The sequence below is a fragment of the Canis aureus genome, chromosome 14 (assembly GCF_053574225.1).
Source record: "Canis aureus isolate CA01 chromosome 14, VMU_Caureus_v.1.0, whole genome shotgun sequence".
Taxonomy (NCBI): domain Eukaryota; kingdom Metazoa; phylum Chordata; class Mammalia; order Carnivora; family Canidae; genus Canis; species Canis aureus.
This window is the reverse complement of record NC_135624.1, coordinates 12,516,344-12,544,060: the sequence shown is the minus strand read 5'-3', so window position 1 is coordinate 12,544,060 and position 27,717 is coordinate 12,516,344. Positions and strand designations below refer to the sequence as shown.

General features: G+C 35.8%; 1 protein-coding gene across 6 annotated transcripts in view; it reads right to left on the bottom strand.

Annotated features, from left to right (window-relative positions):
• Nucleotides 1–27,717, bottom strand: part of LOC144283179 (uncharacterized) — a 97,309-nt gene that overhangs the window by 52,048 nt on the left and 17,544 nt on the right. For 3 of the 6 annotated variants that reach the window (XM_077846982.1, XM_077846984.1, XM_077846983.1), the window contains exon 3: nt 10,181–10,254. The exons of the other annotated variants lie outside the window; for them this stretch is intronic. In XM_077846982.1, coding sequence (XP_077703108.1) covers nt 10,181–10,254 — 74 coding nt within the window. The remainder of the gene's footprint in view (nt 1–10,180; nt 10,255–27,717) is intronic. 6 annotated transcript variants of the gene reach the window in all.

The following is a 27,717-nucleotide window of genomic DNA, read 5'->3' as shown; positions in this document are numbered from 1 at the left end:
TTGACATAATCACAGCAGAATGAGGAATTACTACTATTGACTCAAGAGCAAAATAATTTGCACAATGTTTGTGGATATATTCAAAGGATGGTTGCCAAAAGAAACTATGATATTAATATTATTCATTTCATAGTTTAAGTACTATTATATTGAATTTGTTTTTTGTGTTAGTATAGAAAATAAATAAGTAATTACATTAGTTTCCATCAGCTTTTCACTTAAATGGAAAACTATATAGCTTATTAAATTATAAAAGAAAAGAGAGTACAACTATACTCACTTGAGTGTTTAAAACCCTATGTTGAAGGGAGAAGAAATGTGTGGGAAATATCAGAAAGGGAGACAGAACGTAAAGACTGCTAACTCTGGGAAACGAACTAGGGGTGGTAGAAGGGGAGGAGGGCGGGGGGTGGGAGTGAATGGGTGACGGGCACTGGGGGTTATTCTGTATGCTAGTAAATTGAACACCAATAAAAAATAAATTAAAAAAAAAAAGAATCTGATACCAACTTTGTAATGAAAAAAAAAAAAACCCTATGTTGTTATGTTGCAGAGAAATGTTAATGAGATCAATACAGATGCACATCTTAATTTTTATACTTTATTTTTTAGTGTATCTACATATTTTATTCTTAATGCCTTTAATTTTTGAATAGGTAATACACATGGTTCAAAACACATTCTTTTAAAAAAATTAAAAGAAGATAATATACAGTAAAAAGTCTTGATAATATCTTGTCTGTTAATCACCTTGTTCCAAACTCTAACCCAAACCCATAAACACTTTCTTAAAGTTTCTTATCAATCTTTTCATAGATTCTCTTTGCAAATATAAGCATATATGCTTAATTTTTCACCTTTTTCTCATATGTGATTTTGTATAAAAAGCATTCTATTCTGCACTTGTTTGTTTTCATTGAACAACATATCTTGGCAATTTTTCTACATCAGTGTGAAGAGTACTTCCTAATTTTTTTCTTAAATGCTTACAGGAAATAGTTAATTAACAAGCAAGAGAAGCACATTCAAAATATTGGTTTATTTTGATGACAAATGGTTGCTCTTTAAAGACCAATGGAGGTAGGGCAAACCCATTTAGGTGAAAGGTTATTTCAAATACTCAATGGTTCACACAAAGTTTCAAAAAATGGTATTTTGAATGGTATACAGCTAAGTGTCTGTATCTACCAACAGCAATACAATGTCTTATTTATGATGACTTGCAATAAACAAATGGTTAAAAAGGGAAAACTATATCTTAATTTTGTCTAAGTTGACTCTGTTGACAATCCAGTAATATTTTCCTCCTAATACAATATTCCCTCTCTATATGACTCTTTCTGGGAGCCAGACAGTTTAGGTAATGAAGGTATTAGTTAGAGAGGAACTGCTTGCAGTTTAAACAAACAATAACTTTTGCTTCTCTCTTAGTAGGGCTAATAGTTGTATCTAAAAAAAAAGTGCAACTCTTAAGGATACCATTTCTGGTTACTTTATTATCTGTAACTTTTGGAAACTAATCCCATAAGACTACAAAATTAACAAATGTCTTGAGATCTATCCATGAAACAATCACCTCTTATTTCAACCTCTCATTTATTAGTGTACAACTCAATCTTAAAAAAATAAAACAAACAAAAAACCTGGCTTGGACTCCAAAGAATTTTCTACTGGTCTTTTAAAAAGGGAACTATTTCTTTTAACTTTATGCTTTCCCCATTCCCCAATTTCAAAACTTATCATTTAATTGTACTGGTCATAGAAATTTCCAAGATGAAATTTTACATCCTGCTCCCATAGTTTCTGGTTATCAGAATTCCTTTATTGAAGGTGTTCAGGCTGCTGGTGTTGGTGTATCCCCATTCAATATTCTTTATGCTCATCTTTGCTTCTGGAGGTGTTTCCTGTACTTTATTATCTTCAGCTCCATTAATAGCTGCTGCTACAGAGAGGATTTTTGGAGCAAGACTTGGAACAATTTCCTTAGGCTTACTTGATCCAAGCTTGATGGAAATCTTTGTTTTCTGACTATGGTAAATACAGACTTGCAGACCTTTGTTAAGCTTTGTGGACATCACAGCCTCTTTGCATGGTAATTGGAAATTTCCCCTCCATTACTCTAGTGGCTCTAGACTCCTTTCTGGCTACCCATCCACCATTTTCCCTGCAGTGGCCTCTCCTGCAGCCGTACCAATAACATAACCTCTTTTTATTTTTTTTTGGTAGTATATTCTACGAAGATACCAATCCCCTTTTGATAAGACATTTGAGTGTTTTTATTTTTTTAAATTATAAACTATATAATTTTATACTGATACAAATATATCTATATGATAATTCCCTCAAAGTGGGATTGCTAGTCCCATACTATAAATTACTATATTTGTAATTTTGATGGTATCAGTTCTCCTCCATGGGCAATCCAACTGGCAGTACATGAAAGTACCGTGAATATAAGATTTTCAAGTATAATTTTTCTAGTTCTTCTATTAGCATGTCCTAAAAACTTTTTTTATTATAATAAGGACTCATTAGTCTGCTTTGCATCCCTGATAATCAGGCTTTGGTTCCTAATTTATTTTCCAGTAAAATGGAATAGGATTCTACAAAAAGTAGATGATACACTATTTTGGGACATAAAAAAATTTAAGATGGTCTGGAATATCTGGTTACAGGAAAACAAAGATTAAATTTTGGGGTTCTGTTAGCAGAATCAGCTTAAATGAATTCTTACTTGCCAAGTTATGATAATTGGATTATCAGAAAAAGAAAATATTACAGTTATTTAAAGCAAAGCAAGTCTATGGAAGACATGAACCAATCATAATAATTTAAAAAATCAGAATTTTCATTCTTTTCAATAGTGAGTATCGATTGTCTTTGGCTTGAATTTATTCAGATGAAAACAGAATATATTTATTTGTGTATTTATTTTCTTTCTTTTTTTTTGATTTTTTTGTATTTATTTTCCTGATGGAGAGAAGCCTGTCAATGCTGCCACAGTAAGTCACTATTAATAAAGATTTTAAAGAAGTTATTTCTACAATTTGAAATACCCCTACCTGAATGACAAGGGTAGGCATGCCCTTTGTAACTAAGTCTGTGAGACTTTACAAATTTTATAAATTTGTCCATATCAGCTGAGAATTAGCAGAGGGTAGTAAGACATCAAAAGAGATTTTAAAAATATTAAACAGCTTGATATTTCTGATAAATCAAAAGAAAAAAAAAAAACAAAAAACCAGACTCAATGACTAGATATTTTGCCATAATTTTCCTAAGTAGGAGAAAAAAAAATCCAAATAAATATTGAACTCTTATTCTAAAAATATCTATGAGGCTTTCTGCTAAAATTCAGTGTTTGTCACTTATAAATGGAAGATCTATTAGAAATTAACTTGATAAATTATGACAAAACATTAAGGAAGTAAGTAAAGACATTCTATGCACACATGAGAAGTTCCCAACTGCCTAACCAAATAAGGTATGCCACAATCTATAGCCAGAATACTGTGTCCTCAACAATATTCATTGGAGAAAGATGTTCCTTTAAAGAAGGGACAACAGAAGGAATGATAGCTACTCCTCACTATCATTGTAGTGCCAGATTCCTTTCTTTTTTTTTTTTTTAAAAAGAGATTTTATTCATTTCCTTTATTTGAGAGAGAAAGAGAGAGAGAGAGAGAACATACAAGCAAGTGACACAAGGGGCAAAGGGAGAAGGAGAGGGAAAGGGAGAGGGAGAGAATCTCAAGCAGATTCTGCATCCATGAGCATGCTCAATCTCACCACATGAGATCACAACTCCAGCCAAAACCAAGAGTTGGTCACTCAATTTACTGAGCCATCTAGGCACCCCTGCAGTGTCAAATTCTAAGCCTGGATTGATATATCTCATTGTAAAAAGACAATTACCCATACAGTGTAACAATATAATGGCGAGCAGTTTGAGGGTTTTTTTTTCTAGTTTTTTTACCTTCAGTGTTACATACATATAGACAAGCATGCAAATCATGAATGCACACAAAGTATCACAAAGTGAACGTACTACTTTAGCCACATCCCAGGTCAAAAAGTAGAGTATCATCAGCTGCCCCAAAAGCCCACTTGCCATAGATTATCAGTTTTGTTAAAGAATATTGAAAGATAGCATATATATAGAAAAGCATACAAATCACATGTACAACTCTCTGAATTTTCACAAAGTGGAAACACTAATGTAATCACCGTCCAGGTAAGATAGTAGAATAGAATGAAACAAAAACAAAACATTTCCAACATTTTCTTTTTTTTTTTAAAGATTTATTTATTTATTCATGATAGACAGAGAGAGAGAGAGAGAGAGGCAGAGACATAGGCAGAGGGAGAAGCAGGCTCCATGCTGGGAGCCCGATGCAGGACTCGATCCCGAGACTCCAGGATCACACCCTGGACCAAAGGCAGGTGCCAAACCGCTGAGCCACCCAGGGATCCCATTTCCAACATTTTCAAAGTCTCCACCATTATAACTTGTAACATCTCTTTCTGGACTTCGTGTACATGGAATCACAACAGCAAGCATTTCTTTATGTCTACCTTCTTTGCTTCAATATTATGTTTTTAATATCCATGTTTTTGCATATAGCTATAATTTATTTTCATTGCTGTATAGTATGCACTTTAGAAAGAATCTGCAATTTACTTATCCTTTTTGTCATTGATGGGCATTAGGATTATTTCCCATTTGAACTATGATGAATAATACTGCTCTGGGTATTCTTTCTGGTAAGTGTTTTTGACAGCCCTATAATTAGCCCTCCAGAGTGCTCATTGATGCTTACTCTGTTAGGAGATTGCAGCTTTAGAAGTCAGATTGGATGCAGTAGTAACCTCTCCTCTACCAAAACAAACCAAATGAACAATTTAAGAGAAGAATAATTGAATATATATAGTCACTAAAACCATGCTGTTGGCCAATAATTGCTTTGGTTGCCATTTTCCCTTCTCCATTGCTTCATTATCCCTTTTGGAATGTTTGGGATGGTAATCAGCTTTAATTTCTGAGATTAAAGAACTTTAGGAATTCACAACAAATGGATGTGGCTATATCAGAGGAATATAGGCATTAGGCATTTTCAATATAAAGGTCTTTTTTTTTTTATCCTAATGGCTTATCATTGTGGTGGTGATTTAAACATCTCTACATGCTAGATCTATGCTTAGATTAATTTCAAAGAGGCAGTCCCTTAAGCCATTCTCTTTTACATGGGAGGGCATGTGTGATAATTAGAAACTCTGGATATATAGCACCTAAACTCTACTGAGAAAAGTATTAGCCATACCTTCTTGTTTAAAAAAATGGCTGATATCTATACAATTTGGCTTAAAAACACAGCCAACATCTTAGGTCACATTCTAAAACATGGTGATTTTAAGAATGATGATTTTACAAATTCACATAATTTTTTTCTAGCTAATTAAGACTAGAGAATGTGCTTTCATAGATAATGCTGAAGATACTATCCAGGTAAACAAAACTCAGCAATTTTAAGTATTCATGGTACCAAAATAATAGTTAAAATAATGATCTTCTAATGGTTTTAAAGATCTATTTAATCTATACCACCAAGAAATTTAGAAAGATTTACATCAAATTAAGCAAAGTGGTTCCAGGAAAGGTATTACAATGTGAAAGCAGAATTAAAAAATATTTTAGGCTTTTATTTCTTAGATTGATCGTTGTTACAAATGTGAGTGGTAACCAGGCATTAAAGGACAGGAATGATACCTTACTGTGTTTTGCTGAACTGTTTCCTGATCATCCTCTTTCTCCACCAGATAGTGGAGGAGAGGAATCTTTTCCTATGTTATTCACCCTTGTTTCCTTTGCATCTAGTACTGTGAGGTGAAGCATAAAAATGATGCTTCATAAATATTTATTAAAAAAAGAAAAAATGGAGAGAAAATAATAAGTATAGTTTGGGACACGGTTTATGATGTCTAGGAAAATGGCAAGTTTGGAGCTAGTACTCGTAGTTAATATTATTTAAGTCCTTACTATGTGCTGGACACTATACTAAGAGTTTTATAGGGTATTAACTCAATCCTCAAAAATAAAACGAAACAAAACATTAGGTGAATATTAGTATTATATCTAGTTTTTTTTATATCTAGTTTTTAAGATGAGGAAATCAAAGTAACAAGAAGTTAGTTAACTTGCCTGAGTTCATAGCTGAAGTAGAAGAGGTGGATTCTGATTCAGTTGATCTGGTTTCAGAGCTCATATAGAGTCATTATTCCTTGCTACCTCCCTTGGCTAAGGTGGGACACAGAAGCTTGAGATATGTATATAAAAGACTTGAAAGTTGTATTTCAAAGAGAATTGAAATAAAGAAAATTATTTACCTGGACTGAGATGACTCTAGAAAAGCTGTTCCAACTGTTATTAGGAAGCTTCGCAAGACAACTATATACACCAGAAACCAGCATCCAGCTGTCAGATATGCAAGTTAAAATTCTAGATCTAATCATGTTGCTGTTCATTTAGCTTAGGGAAGTTGACTCACTAATTCGTAAAGACTAAACTGTCAAAATCAGAATGCGAAATGACTCATTTGAAATGAGAAAGTTAATTGGAGATGGGATAACCATTCACACCAGGTTCCTAGTGAGAATAAAATAAGAACAACAACAACAAAAAGAATAAAATAAGAACAAAGAAGTTAAAATACTTTGAAGCTGAAAGGCACTAGGATCTTCTATGTTACCTTTCAATAGGGTATACCTGCCAGATAGACCTGACAGAGCCCCGGCTCCCTTGATCTATGAAGTGGGTGTGGCCAGTTTCTGCATCCGTCACCCTTTTCCATACTTGCTATGCTGTCTGATTTAAGTCCTTTTGGTTAAGTCTTTCTGTTTGTTTGTTTTTTTAATTCCATCTGGTTTGAGTCCTTCATTCTTTAGACTTCAGTCAAGATTTGCTAACATGATTCAGTATTTGTTCATAGCAGACGTGTTCATTTCTGGTTAAGTATGAAAAGGCAATACTGATTTTTCCACGTTATTTCCCTCTTCCTACTTCCCCTTTCCTATACAGTTCACTGACTTTCATCTGCTTCTTTTTAGTCACAGTACAGGAAATGGTATAGAAAACATGCCGTCTCTACTCCAGAGATTAAAACCCTCACTGTCCCTTTGTTCCCACCCCTTTCTTTACTTTCAGGACCCAGGCCATTTTCTGTGGTTCTTTCTTCTGCAGTCTTACCCTCAACCTCACTGACTCATAAACATGATCAAGTTTCTATCACTTAAAGAAAGAAGGAAGGAAGGAAAGCAAGCAAGCAAGCAGGTCTCAATTCCAAATTCCCTTGAAAAAAGAGCAGCGAGCTCTCCTTCAATACTATGTCCTCTTTAAATACTGCTCTGCTTCCTCTATCCACTGTCAGCCTCCTTGACTGATTGTACTCACTATCTCCACCTCCTTATTTCTGTGACTTGCCAATTCACAGCAATTTGGCTTTGGCACCCACTGCTTCAATATAAATATACTTTGGCACATATCCCCAGTGGCATTCCACTTGTCAAATTCAGTGACCTTTTTTTATAGTACATCTTACTTGACCTCATCAGCATTTGGCACTCATGAGCACTTCCTTTGTGAAGCTCTCATCTCTTTCCCTTTAGGATACCATTTCTCCTATCTTTCTTTCTATATTTTCTTCCTAGTTTATTTTGTATGTTCCCTTTCCTTTATCTCCTCCTCAAATATATGTGTTCCCCATGGTTCCATCATTGGCCCTTTGCTATTCATTATCTATATGTTATATGTCCACTATTATTTCCATTTTTATGGCTTCAACTGCCAATCATATCTCTAATGCAGATCCTCTTTTAGGTTCCAAATACATGTGTTCAACTGTATGGTAGACATCTCAAAAAATATCTCGAAATCAGCTTTTCAAAGCTGGATTCAATATTTCCTCAAGTATTCAATATTCCTCTTTCTCTTCTTGGTTCATGATGCCATTTGTCCAACTGAACCAGGAACCTATAAATCATTCCAAACTTTTCTTCTATCTCCCCACTCATTAAATTAATGACAATAGCCAATCCTATTAATTCTATTGCTATACTTCTTTGGTAGTTTTGCCACTCTCTCTATTAGTCATGAGCAGAGAGGAAGTCTTCTAAATTTTTGTTTTTGTCTTAGATCCTTTCAATGTTATAAAAATCTCATAAAAGAAGTTTTAATTATTTAATAGCGTGTTTTGCTAATGGATTTTGTCTATTGACATAAAACTTCTCCCCTATATTTTTTTTTGTTGGGAATGAGTATACTTCCTCTTAGATACTCTAGAGAAAATGCTAAATAGAACCAGACAGAACTCACTATAGTCATTTCTTATTAACAAATACATTTAAGTAAGTACTTAAATATGGTTGCCAGATAAAAATACTATACATCTAGATAAATGACTTTCAGATAAACAAAAAATGTTTTATTATAAGTATGTCCCATGCAATATTGGGACATACTTATACTAAAAACCTCACTGCTGATCTGAGATTCAAATTTAACTAGGCATTAGCTTAATCTGACATCCCTAGTTTTAAGTTCTTTTTTCTCCAAATCTGTACCCTCTCGGATGCAGGGGAAACAAAGAAACTCTGGGGACCTATAGAGCCACTAGGTAGTCATTATTGTCGCAACCAAAAAATTACTGAGACTATCTCCAATTTCCACTATTTTGGGATTTATATCACTTACCCTGGGGCCTGTGAAACACCCAGCCATTATTATGACCATATCACATTTCCTCTTTCCACTGAGGTCACTTACCAAACCTTGCGCTGGCCTTAGAATGTGTCCAGATCAAGACACTAAAGCCTAACTACTTCTCATGCCAAAAATGTCATCTTGCGGAGTTAACCCCTACCTCTCAAGATCTAGGTTTCATTAGGTATCCTCCCACACATACTTTTCTTTTTCGTCCACTGGATCCTAGTTCCTCTTCTCCTTAGTCCTAATTATATTTACAAACAATAAGAATTTGGGTTGTTCCCATGAACCAGACAACTCTTCAAGAAATTTGCTTAAATGTTCTTTGCCTGCAAGCCTCTTTATACAATTACCTGGTGGACAGCATACTGAGGTAATTCTAGTCAGAAATCAAAGGACATGCTTGTCATAATCCATCCTAAGGAGCTGTTACATGAGTCATTATATATATTTCAGTCACCACAAATCCTTCCATATTCATATTCTAGGACATTAGGCAGACCTTCATGGAAACACCAAATTAGTTGGCTTTGAGGCTACATGCAGAATTCTTCCCCAAAGGCCACCTGAGTTCTCTCATGGGTGCAGAATTTTGCTTTCTGAGACTTCTATACTTGCGTTGTCTCTAGGAACCATTCAAGCCACCACCCAAAATTCTTTCCCCCTATCTTTGGAAGAGATCTCCCTCTACATTTTCCCAAATTTGGGTGCTAGTAGATATAAGTTTTGTTGCCAGCCTTTTGTTGCCAGAATGAAATACATATTTGATTTGGTCTTGACCAATAGAACTAGACTAAAGTTTATAACTAGTCTCAAAATATTCTCTATCCTCCAGCAATGTTTTTTTTTTTCTTCTAGAAAGAATCCATATTTCTAATAAAAGTAGGCATATTTATGGAGCCAGGATTAAAAACAACTTTGGAGTCATAACTCTGTTAAGTTTTTTTTAAACTTCTTCATTGACATAGTAGTGCCTAAGTCTGGTTCTTCAGCTGGACCGGCTAGTCCAAAAATCAGTTCTCTCAAAAATTACAATTCCAGTTTAAGTAGTTTTCACATTGCTCTCATAACTATCATTCTGAGAGCTATCATGATCAATTCTGAGTCCACTGTTGCCACTAGTCAAAAATCTGCACCATCCTGTTGAAAATGCATTGTGGAGTCAGATATAATATACTATTGTTAATCTATAGTAAACTAGGTTGTGTGCAGTAGAGCTCAAATTCTGAAAAATTCCCTACTTACTCCTCCCACCAAAAAATCTGAGCTTGAAAGTTGTGACCTTTAAGAGAATTATAGCCCAATATTTATTTATGTATCTCAAACATTTACAGAATTTTAAGCCAGTGATTCACTAAAATGAATTAAAATAATTGGTTTTTTCCTTCTTTTTTACAATCCTTAGATACCTTATTACTCTACCTTTTCTGAAGAATTTTCTCTTCTTGAATCATGGTCTCATATCCCCACTTGTCCTGCTTCTGACACCTTCCTGCCTATTAGAATGGAGGGTCAGAGATGAAAGCTTAACTTACATACCCTCTCTTATTTCCTTATTCTCAGAATTTCCACCTTGACCTATATTTCCTTTTTTCCATCTTGGGAAATATTTCTCAGTTTCTTGGATCATGAAAAAATAAAAATGGTATAAATTTGTGGACCAAGTAAAGTTTAGAAAAGACTGAGGTAAATAAGTTGGAAGATACAACATATAAGAGAAAAAATGGGTTAAAAATTCTCTAAATAATTGCTACTATTAATGTATTGATGAAAGGGCATAAAAGACGATTCAATCAATTCATTCGTAATATTTCAGAATAATTTTGAAAACTAAAATAATGTAATAAAATGAACATCAGACATTGATCCACTTTGATTTCTCATTGAATAGGATTTAATGAAGACTGAAGAAAATCTCAGAAAATTCTAGATACTTGAATCATAGAATGTTGAAATAGGCAAGTCCTCATGATACTAACTCACTATAAAACATTAGATGTAAAATGATAAGTGCCCACTCTGTGCCAGACACTTAACAACTACTGATTATATCAGTTAATACAGAAATTCTGTTAAGGTGAGTATTATTGTCCTCATTTTTCAAATAAGGAAAGAGAAACTCAAGTTACTTATCTAAGATCATACAAGGACAAGTTGGCTGGGCTATTAAAGCTAGGGTTGCTTGACACCAAAGCTCTTTTTTCATTCTTCTTTACCCTGTTCTTTCTAGACTATCTCTGTCATGGTGTAGAGGAGGACATAAGCCCAAATTACTTATTATAACTAGATTCCATGGGGCACTTGGGTGGCTAAGTCGTTGAGTGCTGCTTTGGCTCAGGTTGTGATCCCAGGGTCCTGAGATGGAGTCCCGCCATCTAGCTCCCGATAGGAGGCCTGCTTCTCTCTCTGCCTATGTCTCTACCTCTCTATATGTGTCCCTCATGAATAAATAAAATCTTAAAAAAAAATAAGTAACTAGATTCCACAATCAGATCAACATAAATATTAAATTATTACGCAGCTGAGATTTATTAATCATCTTAACATCAGTAAACTCAGAACAGTTCTAATTATGAACATTCTAAGCAAAATTGTTTGGAATTGTGTTGAAATGTTCAGTAGTTAAAACATTAAAATTGGAGAAAATAAGGTGGTCAAGTCATTTAAAAATATTCTGTTTCTTTTCCAGACTGAAAAAAAAAAATGGTTCCTTTAGAAGAACAGTTAGCAGCTCCTGACACCAAGTGGCCACTTAATGTACTGCTCTTAATATTTTTGAGGACTACTGCCTTTTCTAGGCGGGAATAAAACCCAACAATATGAATGCATGTTGTGAGATGTATGATTTCATTTGTTGCCGTTTGACTATTTATGACTTGGAGAGTTTGGTTAGAGATATTAGTGTGTAAGTATCAAGTTCTTCATATCTGTACTTTAAACATTTATTTCCAGTTTTGTTGCTGGTACTGGCATGTGAGTCAATTTCTCGAAGTGAGCCAAGTGGTTTGTATGATCCCTTTTGAGCAAGCTAATGAGCATTATAGCATGGCAATTAATAAAAATTGGCTTTAGGACCAGATGAATTAGGGTCTGTCTACTTTCTTTCACTATTACCAACTGCACTGCTGAGACCTCTTCTAGCCACAGGTTAGCACATATCCCATAGCAGCATATACAGGACATTATTGGAGCCATCTTGGCTACGGGCTGACGCTTCCACAGCTGTGCATTGTCAGTGCCTCCCAACCACAGTTAATGCCTTTGAAACCTTCTTAGTGCCAATGAACACCCTGTTCTTGAACTACAGATTCAATGGAAGTTATGCTTTATTATCCACAAAAGCGAGAAGGATGAACTTTCTAATGCAACACTCAGTCTCATGAATACCAATGTGCTGCCTTGCACCCTAATGTCTAGCTGAGCTTTAGATGAAATGGGGTCTTGGAAGTCTGTCACCAGTCAGACCTGAAACCCAGTAGTAAATATGACTTAGCTGTAAGCTGGTGTCTCTTTTATATTCTTTTTTAAAATGAGATATATATGGTATTTATTTGTTTGCTTATTTAAGCTCTGCTCCCTATGTGGGGCTTGAATCCATGACCCTAAGATCAAGAGTTGCATGCTCTACCGACTAGGCCAGCCAGGCATGCCCCCTCTTACACTCTTAATGTGTACTTCAGGTTTCAAAAATTTAATTATAGGCTGTTGTGGCAATCACATACATATTCTTTTTATTGTTTGTTTAATTTTGTTGCTTTATTTTTGTTTTTGTTGTCATTCTTCCTTTAGAACTCTCCTTCCCAAAATCTATAGTATAAGTATTCTCCCAAAACATAGACTGAATAAGCAATAGATAGATGATAGATAATAGAGAAAGAGAGGGAGAATGCATACACACAAATATACATACAAAGATAAAAGAGAACATTTAACATATTAATTAGCTCAGGCATTATGCAGGTGGAGAGTCCCATAATCTGACATCCACAAGCTTGCAAACCAAGAAGTTCAGTAAAATAACTCAACCCAGCTCTGAAAGCCTGAGAACAAGTGACTACTGGTGTAAGGCCCAGAGTTCAAAGCCCCAAGAGAAAGAAGCAGCAATGCCCTAGGGTTGGAAAAGGTGGACAGTCAGCTCAGGAAGAGACATGGTGATTTGTTCTTCCTTTGCTTTTTTTTAAATTGGAGTTCAATTTGCCAACATATAGCATAACACCCAGTGCTCATCCTGCCAAGTGCCCCCCTCAGTGCCCATCACTCAGTCACCTCAACCCCCCACCAATCTCCCTTTCCACTACCCCTTGTTCATTTCCCAGAGTTAGGTGTCTCTCATGTTTTGTCACCCTCACTGACATTTTCACTCATTTTCTCTCCTTTCCCTTTTTTCCCTTTCATTAATTTTTATATTCCCCAAATGAATGAGATCATATAATGTTTGTCCTTCTCCGATTGACTTACTTCACTCAGCATAATACCCTCCAGTTCCATCCATGTCAAAGCAAATGGTGGGTATTTGTCGTTTCTAATGGCTGAGGAATATTCCATTGTATACATAAACCACATCTTCTTTATCCATTCATCTTTCAATGGGCACCGAGGCTCCTTTCACAGTACGGCTATTGTGGACATTGCAGCTATAAACATCAGGGTGCAGGTGTCCTGCCGTTTCACTGCATCTGTATCTTTGGGGTAAATCCCCAGCAGTGCAATTGCTGGGTCATAGGGCAGTTCTATTTTTAACTCTTTGAGGAAACTCCACACAGTTTTCCAGAGTGGCTGCACCAGTTCACATTCCCACCAACAGTGCAAGAGGGTTCCCCTTTCTCCGCATCTTCTCCAACATTTGTTGTTTCCTGCCTTGTTAATTTTCACCACTCTCATTGGTGGGAAGTGGTATCTCATTGTGGTTTTGATTTTTATTTCCCTGATGGCCAGTGATGCGGAGCATTTTCTCATGTGCTTGTTGGCCATGTCTATGTCTTCCTCTGTGAAATTTTGTTCATGTCTTTTGCCCATTTCATGATTGGATTGTTTATTTCTTTGCTGTTGAGTTTAACAAATTCTTTATAGATCTTGGAAACCAGCCCTTTATCTGATACGTCATTTGCAAATATCTTCTCCCATTCTGTAGGTTGTCTTTTAGTTTTGTTGATTGTTTCTTTTGCAGTGCAGAAGTTTCTTATCTTGATTAAGTCCCAATAGTTCATTTTTGCTTTTGTTTCTCTTGCCTTCAGGGATGTATCTTGCAAGAAGTCGCTGTGGCCAAGTTCAAAAAGGGTGTTGCCTGTGTTCTCCTCTAGGATTTTGATGGACTCTTGTCTCACATTTAGATCTTTCATCCATTTTGAGTTTATCTTTGTGTATGGTGTAAGAGAATGGTCTAGTTTCATTCTTCTGCATATGGATATCCAATTTTCCCAGCACCATTTATTGAAGAGACTCACACATATATTCTAATGACACAAGAAGGCATGACTCTACATTTTCCTGAAGAGCTTATCAAAATGTAAGGTAAAACCCCTTACAATATTATTATGAAGCTAATATTATGAGTATAAATGGCTGTCCCAAATTATTTGACCTTCTCTCTGACAGGTGTGAGTCATGTTTGCAAATATTCTATTCAGCATTAAAGGTTCAGGAAATGCATAGATATAACTCATGTGAACATGGTTGACAAGCCTTGAGCTATATAACCACTAGGGAGAAAGAATAAACATTTTAACTTTAAAAAATATGTCACAGATAATGTGTTATTGTATATATATTTTCCACTGACAAAAGGAAGTTTTAGTGTTATACATAGTTTTAAATGAAATTATCTTTTATATTAATATTTTCCTCTGAAGTAAATCAGAATTCCTCATATATTTCAGATATTTTTTGCTAGAACTTTTCAAAAACTTTACATAAATATATTACACATGCTTTTCTGTAAAAAAAAAGGGGGCTATTTCTGAGTGCTTTTTTGATTGATTAATATCATAAAAACTATCAAAATTTTATAAGTTGTAGGAAACCCAGTCAATCAATGGCAAGAGTAGCTCAAATGCATTACAACTATGAGTCATGATATTGATGCAAATGTTCTATATGAAACAGTCAGCACTGGGTTGAGTTATATTCTAATATTTTAAAAATTTCTGTTGAAAAGAGGTGACTTTGGATTATGGTAGTTTCCAGGAAAAAAATCAAATAAGTTTACTTCTCTCTCTCTCTCTCTCTCTCTCTCTCCTTTTTTCCTGAAATAAGATGCTCCATGTTAGAGAATTCTAACAAAGTAAGTAAATAAAAATTTGTTACAAAACTAGAGTCTTTTAAAGAAAAAAATGCATTCATGATAGAGTATAGAAAGGGGAAAATAGTAGTGGAGAAGCCTGGCAGATACCACTGTAACCAAATGATGAAGGTTAACAGCAACAGTAATGCCATACAGATATCACGTATCCCCTGATGTTACATGAGAAAGGCATTTACTTCCCCTCTGTGGCATTCTTTCCAAAAACCAAAAACCCTAGTGTAATCATGAGAAAAACTGCTGACAAACCCAAATTGAGGGACATTGTACAAAGGCCTGCCCTGTGTTCTTCAAAATTGTCAAGATTGGGGCAGTCCCGGTGGCGCAGCGGTTTAGCGCCGCCTGCAGCCCAGGGCGTGATCCTGGAGACCCAGGATCGAGTCCCACATCAGGCTCTCTGTATGATGCCTGCTTCTCCCTCTGCCTGTGTCTCTGCCTCTCTCTCTCTGTCTCTATGAATAAATAAATAAAATCTTAAAAAAAAAAACCTGTCAAGATTGTGAAAGATAAGAAAAGGTTGAGAAACTGTCATAGAATAGAAGAGACTCTGGAGATAGGACAACTAAATGCAATGTTATACTCTGAACTGGATCTTGGAACAGAAAGAGAACATTAATCAGAAAACTAATGAAAGTCAAATAAATATGGAATTTAGTTAATAATAATAATAAAACCTCCCTGAGCCACACACACACACACACACACACACACACACACACACGTGTGCGCGCGCGCGAAGACAATACACTTGAAGTGAGTTTTTCAATTGCAATAGGTTATACTGGATTATTCAGTCTTTAGCAAACTATTGAAGTCCTGTAGAGGATTATGACATTGTTGTTCAAACCAAAGGACTTTCTCAAAATAATATTTAGATTTTCTTTACTGCAATCCTACTTCTCTGCAACTGTCCATTTATGTCAGTGTTGGAATATGAACATTGTCAGATATTCAAGAATTCCTGGGAAGCAATAAGAAATTTTAGTCGTGCAACTGTCTGAATAGTAGAGCATTAATCCAAGACACAAGAGAAGGCAGATACAATTTGGTAGGGAAAATAATGAATTTAAGTTTTGGACATGATGTATTTAAGGGACCTATGGCAGCAGTTACAGTTGTGGCCCAGAGCTTGAGGGACAGAACTGTCGGGTGACAGAGATGACAGAGGTTTAGGAGTCATCTCCAGGATGACAGTGGGTCTTCCAGGTCAAGTGAGGACAGAGAGAAGAGAAGACAAAGGAGAAAATCCCTTTCAATGTACCTATTTCTCTCATCAATGTCATAAGCACACAGTCATGAAACAACCAAATGAGTTAGCTGATGTTATTTTTCCAGTCTAGATGGCTACAGTAATTTCAACCTCAAGGAAACTCTGCACAATAGTGATACCTATAGTCACATGGAGAATGTAAGCAATCTACAGATTACTAACTTTTTCAGCAAGTTACAGATATTCCAGTCTATTCTCTCACTCTTAGGCTGCAGTGTTCTGTTTGACATCTGACAGTGAAGCGGGGGTTAAAAGGCAAAAAGCCACTCGCTTTCATGAATGCAAAATGCATTCATCCAGGCCTTGAAGTCAACATGAGAGGGCCAAAATGAGAGAAGTTTTTCTGGTATCTATACCTGGAAGAAATCTTACTTTTGTTTTTATTTTTATTGTTCGGTAGATAGATGTCAGATTATAAATTGTTACAATTCTATGTAATATACACTCATGTTCCAATCCTAAAGAAGAAAGAAGACTCTTAAAGTCACAAGTGTTTGTCCACATAGATTCCTTAGGCTTTTAAAAGATATTTTCCTGTAAATCATTGTAGATTTTTATAAGGACCCAGAGGCTTTGAACAAAACTTACTGGTGCATTTTTAAAAGTCCAGATACAGGTTTTGGTGTTTGCACTGCATTCCTTTCAATGATCTCATTTTGTTTACACCCAGCAGCTTTCCTGTAAGAGCTCTTTGAGGTGGCTCTGCATTGTCCAGCTTAGAGGCCAGAGTGATCAGTCGATTGCTAGGAAGCTGGACTTTTGCCAAAAATGTCTAGGTCGGGAATTGCTATAATTTCCCACCAGGTAGAATTTCCTGAAGGTGAATTTGATATCAGGACATGGAAGGAGTAGAGAGAAAAAGATGTGGAAGAGGAGGCACCATACCTAAGAAAACAAAAACAGTAAAACCAAAACAAAATGAAAACAAAGATTAATCCCGAAGAATAAGAAGTACAAGGAAAATCTGCAGTAGATTAGTACTTGCCAATTCCTTTAGGTTGAGCTCTCAAATCTAATAACATTTTCTGAAAGGTTGAAAAGAGCATCTAGAATAATATTGCCTTGGGCATTAGGTGAAGAGAGATCTAGGAAAGTAAAATATTTAGGAGTGGTCTAATGTGATGAAACAAACTGACTTGGAAAATATTTCAGGCAGCAGTGTTTGGACTAAATGGAAGACAGAATGGCCTTAGATGGCAAAGTTGATCTTGGGAAGCTTCCTGCTGGTCCTCCCTTTAGCCAGTCACTGTTCTAGTTTTCCTGCCATGGCTCAGAATCTACCCCCCTGGGGCTCTTGTTTTCTCACAGGCTCCATAGCAATGCTGCTTCCTGCTCTCATTGCTTGTATAGTATGACCAATATCTATTGTGTGGTTAGTTCCCATACTAAACTATGCACTCCTTTTATCCAGGCAACTTCCATTCCATTCCTGGAGAATTTATAAACCCTCACAGTCACCCTGGAAGGTTGCTAAAACTCTTTGATTTATTGTTTGCATGTTTACTTCTCTTCTCACCAAACTGCAGGCCCCAGTAATGCCAATATCATATCTCTCTGGTTAAGTGGCGTATCCCTAGGGCCTACAGTAGTGTCTGACAAGCAGTACGTTCCCAGTAAACATTGATTAAATGAAGAATGGTCATAGAATCATTAACTCCATTTCTTACAAGATCATATGGCACCTAAGTAACAAAGAAAGATTTGAACCCAGTTCTGACTTCAGAAATCAGCTGTGTTTGACTTTTGTATGGATTCATGACTAAAACCTACTCAATATCCTAGGCCATCAACCAATAAATCAAGTAATCAATATCAATCAATCTCACATAATACATAGGCAGAGATGGAGTTGTAACTGGCACAGCACACATTGGTATAACTTTCATATCTTTATCCTAACAACTCTCAAGACCTGAAATGCCCAGAGCATTTAGGCCCTCCTCTTAAATAGCCAGTTTTTTTTTTTAATACTTGATATGTATTAGAATTATTTTAACAATGAGGTATATTCCTATATAATACTACAAAATCTGAGGACAAATTACTATTATTATGAATGATGCAACTGAACACAAAGAGTTTAAGTAACTGTACTACATCACTTGCTGAGAAGGGTATAGGTAAGATCTGAACTTGTGATGTCTTCTGATCATGCTTTTGACATGATATATTGCCTTTCTATGAACCTGACATATTGATGAGGTCAAGGGGAATAGTTAGCAAAATAGCCAGCTGTGTCTTTGCAAGGGCTAATTTTTCTTTCCAGTGCCTAAAACAATTCTGGAAACAGAAAGTGCTCATTAAATATTTATAGAATTAATGGGTGAGTGAACCTGATTAGCTATTGCCTTGTAAGATCAGTAAGATAAGAGGATAGGATTCACTGGAAAAGTGGGAATTCTTGAGCTTCAAATAATACTCCAGGATAGTAAGAACTAAAGAGAGGTATGTTAGAAGAGGGGGGTGGCTCAGCAGTCATGGAGAGGATGAAAGAAGCTCTTAAAAAAATAAATGGGTTGAATAAATGAGGTCAGAAGAACTACTACAATATCCAGCTTTACTAATGGTGTCCTGTCAATGAACTTTAATAAGTCCTTCTGAGATCAGCCTGGTAGCAAAAACATCACCAGTGAATCAAGCTAGCTTTAGATCTCCAGCTCTTGACAGATGTAACAAGTGAAGCATTTGGACCATGGATCTCTTCACTCACCCCTTCATGGCAGCTTCCTATCCTTTCAAAAAGTATGGTGAAGATATAATTTACTGTTCACACCTGGACACGTGGTCACATATTAATTAAGCATGAGTGTCTATGAGTCACCATGTTAGGTTTCTAATAATAGGCCACATATGAGAAGATGCATACCTTCAATGTGGCTGTTAATTTGGAAAAAGAAAGGATTGTTGAAGGAAATATTGGGACCAATCTCAATAGAACTTGATGACTGACAAAATATAAGGTGAGAATCAATGAGTTAGGATTGACTCAAAATAATGATGGCTAAGCACTGTAAAAAGTCAAGAAAGGGGTCTGGTTGAGGGAAACTCAGTGGTGAGAAAAGATGATGGTTTCAGTTTTCAAACTATTGGATATTTGCAGATGGAGTGACATCCAGATCAAAATATCTAAATACTACTTAAAATATTATGGAGTGTTCTCCATGGAGGTGATGGATGAAAACTTGAGAAAATTCATTTCCTATTTGTGAATTCCAGTGTTCCTTGCATTAGGCCAGAAACAGGGGATACAGAGAATGATTACATTTTTTCTCTCTAGAGGAAAGCCCTTATCAACCCAACTGGTGGCAGAAAATGACTGAGAAAAAAATTATGGCACAGTGAAGAAATTAGTATTCAATGCTTAATTAAAAAAGAAGAAAAGAGGAAGTTTTAGAGAAGTAATGAATGAAATGGTTATCAAGGATGGAAATAAATAAGTATGTTAAGACAAATGTGCCAGAGTGGAGGTAAATTCAGGGAAAAGATGATGGCAAAAAGAAAGTGGCAACTTCACCTAGGGAACAGGAAAGATTCTGGTAATACTACACTGAGAATAAGACAATTAAAATTGTATCCACAGATCTTCTCTATTTTGTTCATTGCAGTATTCCTAGTAGTGAATATTGTACAAATATATGAGTTGAATCTTTATGTATTGACCTGGAAATATAACCACAGTTGTTTTTTTTTTAATTTTTATTTATTTATGATAGTCACAGAAAGAGAGAGAGAGAGAGAGAGAGAGAGAGAAGCAGAGACACAGGCAGAGGGAGAAGCAGGCTCCATGCACCGGGAGCCCCATGTGGGATTGGATCCCAGATCTCCAGGATCGCACCCTGGGCCAAAGGCAGGCGCCAAACCGCTGCCCCGCCCAGGGATCCCTATAACCACAGTTTTAAATGAGAAAAGCAAAAGATAGAGTATGTCACAACCATTACCAAATTCTTTAAAAAATGGATTGGGGGGTTGTCAGGCATTTTCCACATTCCAATGTTTTCTTCATCTGTGAAGATGGAGGCTTGCTAAATTGTCACTAAAAGAACATGAAACAGGATAGGCCATTCTACTTCCACATGGTAACTTACTTATCACATACTAGGGGAATGTAACAGAATATAGGACCTTCCCTTGTCTTTATATCTATCTTGCATTAAGTCACAAGAGATTCTTACATGCATGCTACTTAATATTAACCTCTATTACAGATTAGAAGGAAACTTATTGCTCTGTCTCCCATGAGAAAATTTGTGTTTGGTTAACAACACCATCAATTATCTGGGAATAAAGAGAGAGACAATCGTCTCAACAGAAAGAGGAAAGGTTGGATCCTTAAGTTTAATTATAGCAAATCTCTTCCTGTCTCCTAGACTTTGGAGGTTGGGAATAATGGATGATCCTCAAATAATTGATCATGGTTTTCAGATTCTGATCCTAAAATTTTAGTGAAAGACAACAAAAGTCCAAGAGTAGCCAAAGATCTCTTGAGGTAAAAGGCTATCATAAAGAGGACTTTTCTCTGTAAGATATTGAGTTTGTATAAAGATGTAATAGCTAGTAGAGTGCAATACTGGTACAGAAATAAGCAAGTTGACCAAAGTAGTAGAACAGGGAAATTAGAAACAGACCAACAACCACATCTGTGGAAATGATACATGCAGAGGTAGCATTGCAGACTGAGAAAAGGAGAGCCTACTTAATAAAGAATATCGGAAAATCTTATATTCCACGGAAAGCATTTCTTTAAAAATATTTTAAATCTTACATACAATGTATGATTTAATTATTCCTTTAAAAGATAGGGCAGATAGGGATCCCTGGGTGGCTCAGCTGTTTAGCACCTGCCTTCGGCCCAGGATGTGATCCTGGAGACCCAGGATCGAGTCCCACATCAGGCTCCTTGCATGGAGCCTGCTTCTCCCTCTGCCTCTCTCTCTCTCTCTCTCTCTCTCTCTCTCTCTCTGTGTTTCTCATAAATAAATAAATAAAATATTAAAAAAGATAGGGCAGATAAAACTAAAATTTCTTTTACCTACAAACCCCAGGGCCAGCATTTATGTTCCCTTTCCTTAGGCAATAATAATAGCTAACGTTTGTTTAGTTTGACAGGGAAATTTGGCTGGGGCACCATGAAACAAAAGGTACCACATGTCAAAGGAGGTGCTAGACTATATGCAAAATTTATAAACAAATATCAAGAACAAGTTACCTGACATCCTTCCACTCACTTCAGTGGAACAAAAGTATTAAGAGTTAGAAATCAGAATGGGGAGGTTTATTTGGAGAATGCTGCATATTGAGTCCTAAGGAAGAGGGCTGAAGGACACTGTCCACTGAAGCCTAATAAAAGGGATTTGAGAAGCTCAATATGTGTCACATGTACCACAAAGACCAGAGTGGATGGAGACCTGTGTCACACCTGGGAAATCCAATGGCAGTGGCCAACTAGCTGCTTTGACAATGTATGGAAAAGAGGTGGCTGCTGTGGGACTACACAGGGCTTCCAGAATTTTCCAGGGTAAGAAATATGTGTTTCTCAAGAATCCAAATTGTACTACATGTAAGACAGAGCTCTTTTGAAGTCACTGTCTTAGTTCGTATCAGGAGAAACAGACCTTGTAGACAGAAGCAAGTAGTTTTTTTGGGCTGAAGAAAGAGTAAGCTATCAGCAAGAATAGGGATGCTTTTGTTCTCATCAAGGACATTCTTTTAGGAATTTTCCAGCAAGGATGTTTTCCAGAGAACACACCTAAGTACCAACAAGAAAAAGATTCAGCTTTGAACATCTATCAAGTCCAGTCTGCTGGACTTGATACTGGGCTGCCATGACAGTACTGTCCAAGTAGGAACTTCTCTGCACCTTATACATCTTCTCTCTTCCTTACTGCTTTTAGCAAGAAAGGATTCAAGTAGAAGGTTAGGTGAAGAAAGTAATTAAAAAATTGACCAAGTTACTTCCTCAACCACAGGCTTCCTTCCTGTCATAGAAATGAACTGAGAGAAGGGAGAGGGGAAGTATTTTGGCTTTAGAGCAAGACTGAAGATTTGACTATGACATGGAGTAACCATGTTGCATATTAACCTAAGATTGTATTTTATGATTAAAGAACTGTTTGTGTTACCTAAAAGTTAGCAGAAAGATCATGATTTACATCCAGGGACAAAGAAAATCTAGACCCACTGAGTAAATATAAGAGTATAGCAGGAGAAACAATGAGTATAGCTGTATGACTACATCCCACAGGTGATGCTATTATATGTAATGATTCGAACTCATTTAATCCTAAAAACAATCTTACAGGAGAGATCACATTATTATCCTCACTCAACAGCAGAGGAGTCAGACTCATAGAAAGGTTAAATAATTTATCCAAGTCAACCCACACAGTAAACCATGGAGCAGAATTCCTTTTGTTGCTCTTACAACAGGACATGGAAGTAGCTTCAGGATAGACAGAGTAGAAAGTTTAGAGAGTATGTGATAAAGGTTTATTTCTTCTTTCAGGGGAAGGTGGTGACTTAGGAGTAGAAAGATGGGAGTCACCTCAGTGTGGAAGAGCAGAATACTCCCACTTCTTGTTTCCTATAAGGTCAAGTAAGGCACAAAGGGAATTACTGTTTCCTTGGAGTCAGAATTAGCCAAAAACACAAGAGGAGGTATATATTCAAGGTTCTGTTTCTGGGCTTTCTTATTCGTTCTATCAAATTATTTGCCTATTCCCACATTATGCTGTGCCTTTAATTACCACAGTGTTAGAATATGTTTCCTGATCGGGTGGGTCTATTTCAGTCTCTTTGATCTTTTTCTAACTTGGTATAGTTGTTGTTATACATTTACAATTCCATATTAATTTTAGAATTAAGTTGCAATGATCCATTAAAAATCCTGGTGGATTCTACCTATCTGGGAACAGATATCATTTAGTATTTCTTGATTGACCTTCTGTATAGTCTTATAGTTTTTCCCATAAAGATCTTGAAAATTTCTTGATTAATTGATTACTAGGTTTTAACAGTTTTAGTAGATATCTTCTACTACTTCTTCTAGTACATCATGTTGTGTATTGGACACACAATAACTGATGTGTGATGGAATAACTATTGATAACTATTGATAACTATTGATTTTAATTTTGATATTATATCTCATATCTTATATAGTACTTTATATCTTGTTTAGTTATCTAAGTGACTATCTCATTAGTAGTAATGGTCTATCATGATTCTCTGTTTATCTGTAGAGATAGATATTCATTGGTGTAAAGAAGAGAAATGTGAAAATAGCTTTTTATCATGGCAAACATGTAGAAAGTCCTCTTTTTTCAGTTTGGCAAATTCTAAAGAGTGAATCTGTATTTTGGTATTATTAATACTTTTCCTATTTTATTTTCTTTATTCAGACATATGTAGGAAATGTGAAATAGATATTTTCCATGTTTCTGGCATTACCCACTTACTGCACTGGACAAATTGTATACATGAGCTCAAAATCCTCATGCTAATCCCATAAATTAAGTATCACTCACCATATTTTACAACCGTAGGAAGTGAATTTTAAACAATTTAATTAATATGACCTAGTGATTTAGCATAGATGAGCTGATGGGCCTTACTTTTACTGAAATAAAGAAAAAAATGAAGAAAAAAGATTTATATTAAAAGTAAAATGTAGCATATGAATTGGACTTTTCAAAAGAATCTCTCATGAGCTTTAATTTTTTAGTTTTTCTCATATATTTAAAGTATGATTTGTTTAACCAAAAAGAATGTAGTTAAACACAGAGACCATGCTTACTGAATAAAATAAATTGTATTCTTGTTCAAGGGAAAAATAAATAATAATGTAATGGGCCTGGACCAACATTCCCTGGAAGGCTGCCTTTTAGACCAATAAAGGCATCAGTTTGGTTCAAACACTTATTCTGCTAGCACATTAAACACATGCATACCTGAGTTCTAGAGAAGAGCTGAATACAAGCACACCAAGATAGGCTGTGGAATGCCTGCTCAATAGTCACCCCCTCCTTCCTTACTGGTGCAAGTGTCCTGCTAATCAACTACATTTCCCAGCCTGCCTATATACGTGAGAATTAAACGAAAGTACTTGGGTGGGGCTTGTGGGCAGCTCACATTGCCTTCCCTCTTTCTCCTGCTTCTAGTCTGGAACTCAAGTGGAAATCTAGGTCAGTCTCAGGAAACTTGACAATGGAAACAAATGCTATGATTGCCAGAGCAGAAAAAGAGATGAAATATGGGGCCCTGGTGATAGTGGAGCTGCTATGTCAGGCCTACACCACCTACTTCTGGACTTCACGAGAGAAAAATGAGCTTCTATAATGTGCATGCCACTGTCATTCTGAGTTTCTGATATAGCAGCTGAATATCCTGCCACAAATACTTTATTAATAAAAGATACTTTGAGGTAAATGTCACATATATGTGTATACATACAATGTGTCTCACATACACATATATGTACACACAGGTATATATTTTGCACATATGCATTACATACATGTATGTGTGCATGTAGCATGTGTATTTCAGTACATATATCTTGTGTGCACACACACACACAATTTTACACTGCTCTTGAAGCTGTTACCTTGGACAAACAACAAAGTTACTCCATTATAATTGCTATGGGATATTTGCTGTGCTGATTTGACAAGAGCTAGCCCAAGTTGTTGGTCATGCCATCAGCAATGTTCATAGAAAAAGAAGGAGGGGGAGGTGGAGAAGAAAGAAAGAAAGAAATTTTATTTACCATGTGTGCAGCCTTGAGGGGCTGTGGGTGGGGTGGGGAATCACTAACACTTGTTCAGTTGAAAACTGAAGATTGCTGATTCTTTTTTCGAATAAGTGAGCTAGAGATTTCATATTAAAACTTTGATAGAAGTGTAAACTAGGGGGGAAATATCAGCATTTAAATAAGGACTAATACCGAGCCAAATCTTTGTCTGGTAACACTTTATTTGTAAGGGTGATATTAAAACTACCTTCCATCCTTCTTCCATCTGTCAAGCTACATTTTACTTGGATTATATAAGTACAATTATATCTTTAATAAAAAGCTCCTTCAAAGAAAATTGCATCTAATTAGAAAAGAAGTAAAAGAAGCATGTTACACGTGGTGATCTGCAGCCACTTCACTTGTGAGAGTGTGAAAATCGTTCTCCAGATGGCAGCTTCCTGCTTTGCTGAGCTCATGATCCCCAGTAGGAAGCCTTTTCTTTTTTCTTTCTGAAGCCCATTTACTTCCTTGTACATGTGTATAATTAATTTTTAATTATCTGACTTGGCAAAAACAAACACCAATAAATTATACATAAAAATGAAAAATGTATCCATGATCTCTTTTGAGAAGCATTTTGAAAGCAAAATATTGTGTTGATGACCTTCATCTGTTTGTAAGATGATAAGTGATGATTAGCTACATTAAAAACATAGTTCCATATAATACAATTTGCAAATTTAGCAGAGCTTAAAGGTTGATGGAAGTGATATATCAGGTCTGCCAAGTCTTAATAAGCAATTTTCTTAATAGGCAATAGATACCTTCCATGCATGTATGAGAAATAAATAAGAACATACTGGTAGTTTTAAAAGTATTGCTTTATTATTAACTTGAAAAAACCCACAGTTATGCTGTGTGCTAGGATAACAAAATATATTTTTAAAGATTTTATTTATTTATTCAGGAGAAAGAGAGAGAAGCAGAGACGTAGGCAGAGGGAGAAGCAGCCTCCGTGCAGGGAGCCCGATATGGGACTTGATCTCGGAACTCCAGGATCAAGCCCTGAGCCAAAGGCAGACGCTCAACCCCTGAGCCACCCCACCCAGGGTCCCTAGGATAACAATATTGAGCAAAACATGTTCCTGCCCTCAAATGGTCAAGACTGACAATCATATGATCACATATTTATTGTCCTAGTATCCTTTGAAACAAAGTGCAGGCAGTTATGAAAGCATGTCTTGGAAAGAACTGATATATTGCAAGGGGTCAGAGAAGACTTCATTTTAGAAATAATAATGAAATGAGATCCCAAGAAGGACTAGAAGTTAACTGGCAAAAGTGAGGAAGAACTAAAAGGAGGTCAATGTGTCTGAATGTCAGAAGGCAAAGAAGAGAGAGATCCAGGATAAGTCTGGAGAGATCACTAAGACCTTTCAGATCTTATTTAGGATTCTGGTCTTTATTCTAGGAACATAGAAAAGTCTTTAATATTTTAATTACTGACATAGTAAGATTTACATTTCAAATGATTACAATAGCTATAGTGTAGAACCTGCAGTATAAATAATAAATAAATGGAAGAGGTTAAATAAACATAGACCTAGTAAAAACACTGAAGAGGACATTGATGTAATTACTTCAAATTAAAGGGAATTAATCCCCAATATTAAATTTTATTCAGACAAACCTCCTGTCATCCTAGATATAAAACAAAGCTGTATATATGTATGCACATTATGGTATGGACAGTGAGAATATAATGAAAGGAATATAGGAAAACAGTAGAGTATCTATTAAGGATGATGATTAGACCTTACAACAGATTTCTCATCAGCAACATAGAGGTGTAAAGATCTTGTAATATTTTTAGATTGCTGAACCAAAATAGTGAATGTAGAGTTCTATAATATGCTGAACTATTACACAAGAATGTGTATAAACTAAAGATATTTCCAAACATACAATGATTGAGAGATTTTCCTAGTCACCTGCACTTACTAAAAGAAAATGTATTGCAGGGAGAAAGAGTGAGCCAAGAATAGAACTGGATGCTAAAAGCAACAACAAATAAAGAAATTGAGTCAGGTAGGAGTATATCTAAATTACATAAAGAATAAATAATATTTTCATTCTAAAAACAAGATAATACACATTACTAAGAAGGGGGTAATCATATTTATAGCATTTGAAATCCTTTTTATTAAGGAGGATGATATAACTGTAGACAAAGTTAAGATATGGTTGAATGAAATTTATGTGTTATGAATTTAAGGATCACCAGTAAAATAGCATAAATAACATGGATAATTTCCCAAAATGGTTTTAAAGCAAAAGGATGAAAAACAAGCCTTAAGAAATCCAACAAAAAGTAGAAAAGAAGACCAGAAAGACCCCAACCTTAGTATACAGGAAGCCCAGAATAAGAAATAAATTTAAATATATAATCTCAAAATATATAAATGGAAGATGATACACACATCATTAAACATCTATTGTCACTATTTCTCCTTCCACCTAAACTCACATGATAAATTTAGCACGGGGATAGGTGGTTTTAGTGGGAACCCAGGCTCAACTTTGTGGAGTTTGCATTTCCTTTTTTAGAGAATGAATTTAGGAAGCCTTAGATATATGCCTCTGATTAATAGGCTTCCGTA